Raw genomic sequence first — 2,918 nt, 5'->3', positions numbered from 1 at the left:
CCATCCATCCATCTATCTCTCTATCCATCCATCCATCCATCCATCCATCCATCCATCCATCCATCCATCCATCCATCTCTCCATCCATCCATCCATCCATCCATCTCTCCATCCATCCATCCATCTCTCCATCCATCCATCCATCTCTCCATCCATCCATCCATCCATCCATCTATCTCTCTATCCATCCATCCATCCATCCATCCATCCATCTCTCCATCCATCCATCCATCCATCCATCCATCCATCCATCTCTCCATCCATCCATCCATCCAAGTGGAGATCACTTTCGGCTCCAAACCCTTAGGTTTCTTTTTAAAAATGACACCATGCATGTTGGGTTCGCGTCTCTTTTGGACCTCTACTGTAGTGCAGAAAAGACAAAGACTGAATGAGAGACGGAAGAAAAGGAGGACAGAAAGCCACGAAAAGCTCCAGACTCACGTTGATGAGAAAGGTTTTACTGTTCAGCAGGTTGGAGAACTGGTTGAGCGCCTGAGCCACGATGGCCTTGCGGGCCTCGGGGATTTGGATTTTTCCTGTGATCATGGTGTCGTTGGCGCAGTCCTTGGACGGCAGGAAGAAGTTCCGGTCGGTGTAGACCTTGTAGTCCAGGAAGGGGATCCGGGCCTCGCTCAGGTCACTGGTGTGGTCCTCCATTTCAATCATCAGATCTGACGGGCCGACAGAAACCAGGAAGTATTTTACAGATGTGTGATTTATACTCCCCACATGTTGAAGAAGGGGGCTGTAGTCTGCCGGTAATGCCTAAATCTGTGATCCTGTTTAAAAGATCTGCAGCCTTGCACACTGTTGGCCGGCTGGTTTGTGTACAGCAACCATAGCAACGCACAGAGCTGACCATGACCTGTAAACAGGCCGTAAACTGTCACAAACTGCAGTAAAACCCCCGACTGAGATGCAGATTCTGACTGTGCTGTATACATGTCCAAAGATGGCGTCTAAAACCTAAATAGTACCAAACACATGTCTTATTCAGAGAAAGCTATAGTTGGAGAAATGCCTTATTCATCAAATCCTTTGCATTATGTCAGAATATTAATTCAAATTCATTCAAATATGCAATGATTAAGATTAATGTGTATGATAGAACAGACAGTAGGGGAGAGGAGGATGTTAGCCAAGCTGACATCCATCATGGACAACACCTCCCCCCCCCCTACATGACACTGGGGGGTCCCTGAGCAGCTCCTTCAGCAGCAGACTGATACCCCCCCCCCCCCGGTGTAAGAAGGAGAGGTACCGCAGGTCTCTGTCAGACTCTACTACACCTGCACCACCTGATAATGGTGTAGTTCTCTTCCTGAGTTTCATTTACTCCACACACTCTCTGTACATCTTAATCTGTATTTATATTTCTCCATTACAAGTACTTACTTTTTCAATATAATTCATGGTCACAGGTGAATATAACTTATATTATGGTTACCTACTTTTGCATTATTACTTTAATTACATATTCCATTTAATTTTAAGGTCATTTACTTACACTGCAATATTGTTTTTTTTGTAGTATGGCAACCGCACTTTACAAAACCTTTTATTAGACGCCACTTTACTTCAGTCTACCTTCTGCTTTGTCTGCTGTTTGCCTGTTTTTCTTGTGTGTTTACTAGTTTGTTTGTTTTTTGCTTTTATTGAAGAGAATGCTGCTGTAACAAGGGGATTTCCCGCTGTGGGATGAATAAAGTATCATCGAATCTAATCTAATTCTGCATGTCTTTGTACCTGTGAACTCTTTCTTGCAGCGATCCCGGACGCTCTCCTCCAGACTGTCCAGCTGGTGTTTCACCTTCTCGTATTCTCGCTCCGCCTGCTGACTCTTCCTCCTGTCGACACGCCACACACACACACACACACACACACACACACACACACACACACACACACACAGGAAGACATTTAACGCATGTGAACACCTTACAGGAAAGACAACGTGTCTGTACTGTACGTGCGATCGGGGCGTCTGTCCAACCTGTAGCAGTACACGGACACGGCGATGAAGAGCAGCATGGGAACGATGACGGCGGGGATGATGATGGCCAGAGGGATGTTGTCTTTTCTGGCGTAGTAGACTGACCCCACCATCCACTCGCCGTGGCCGAACTTCACCTGCAGAGGGACAGAGACCACGGCCGGTGTTGGAGTTGTTGTTGATGTTCATAACTTTTCTTACGTTTTTGTCCCATGTTTAACACTTCTGAAACTTTTTTCCCAATGTTTGTCACTTTTTTTGACATATTAACTTTAGTCTTACGGTTATTTTTTAGAATGTATGGTCAATAAATCTCATTTATTGGATATTACACCTAATGTTTGAGTTAGAAATGGAGAAATTAAGAATTATTGAAACTTCCATTTGTTTACAATGCTATAAAATTGAATAAGACGCCCCAAAATTAATGAAAGTAGAGATTTGTACTTGGCAAAGAGCGTTGGGTGGAATCAATCATGTTGTTTTGGGGAATTAAAAAGAACATTGATATAGGACAACATGAGGACAACATGAAGACAACATGAGGACAACATGGGGACAACATGAAGACAACATGAGGGCAACATGAGGACAACATGAAGACAACATGAGGACAACATGGGGACAACATGAAGACAACATGAGGGCAACATGAAGACAACATGAAGACAACATGAGGACAACATGGGGACAACATGAAAACAACATGAGGACACATGAAGGCAACATGAGGACAACATGAGGACAACATGAAGACAACATGAGGGCAATATGAGGACAACATGAAGACAACATGAGGACAACATGACTACAACATGAGGACAACATGAAGACAACATGAGGACAACATGACTACAACATGAGGGCAACATGAAGACAACATGAAGACAACATGACGGCAACATGAGGACAACATGAGGAC

General features: G+C 44.1%; 1 protein-coding gene across 1 annotated transcript in view; it reads right to left on the bottom strand.

Moving 5' to 3' along the window:
* LOC117939065 (plexin-B2-like) overlaps positions 1-2,918 on the bottom strand; it is a 97,093-nt gene that overhangs the window by 19,405 nt on the left and 74,770 nt on the right. The window contains exons 21-23 of the mRNA XM_034864109.1: positions 1,997-2,163; positions 1,750-1,850; positions 445-674 (exon numbers count right to left, since the gene is read on the bottom strand). Coding sequence (XP_034720000.1) covers positions 445-674; positions 1,750-1,850; positions 1,997-2,163 — 498 coding nt within the window. The remainder of the gene's footprint in view (positions 1-444; positions 675-1,749; positions 1,851-1,996; positions 2,164-2,918) is intronic.

This window comes from Etheostoma cragini, chromosome 23 (genome assembly GCF_013103735.1).
Source record: "Etheostoma cragini isolate CJK2018 chromosome 23, CSU_Ecrag_1.0, whole genome shotgun sequence".
In the NCBI taxonomy this organism is placed as follows: domain Eukaryota; kingdom Metazoa; phylum Chordata; class Actinopteri; order Perciformes; family Percidae; genus Etheostoma; species Etheostoma cragini.
The sequence above is the reverse complement of the archived record's forward strand: the minus strand, read 5'-3'. Positions and strand labels throughout refer to the sequence as shown.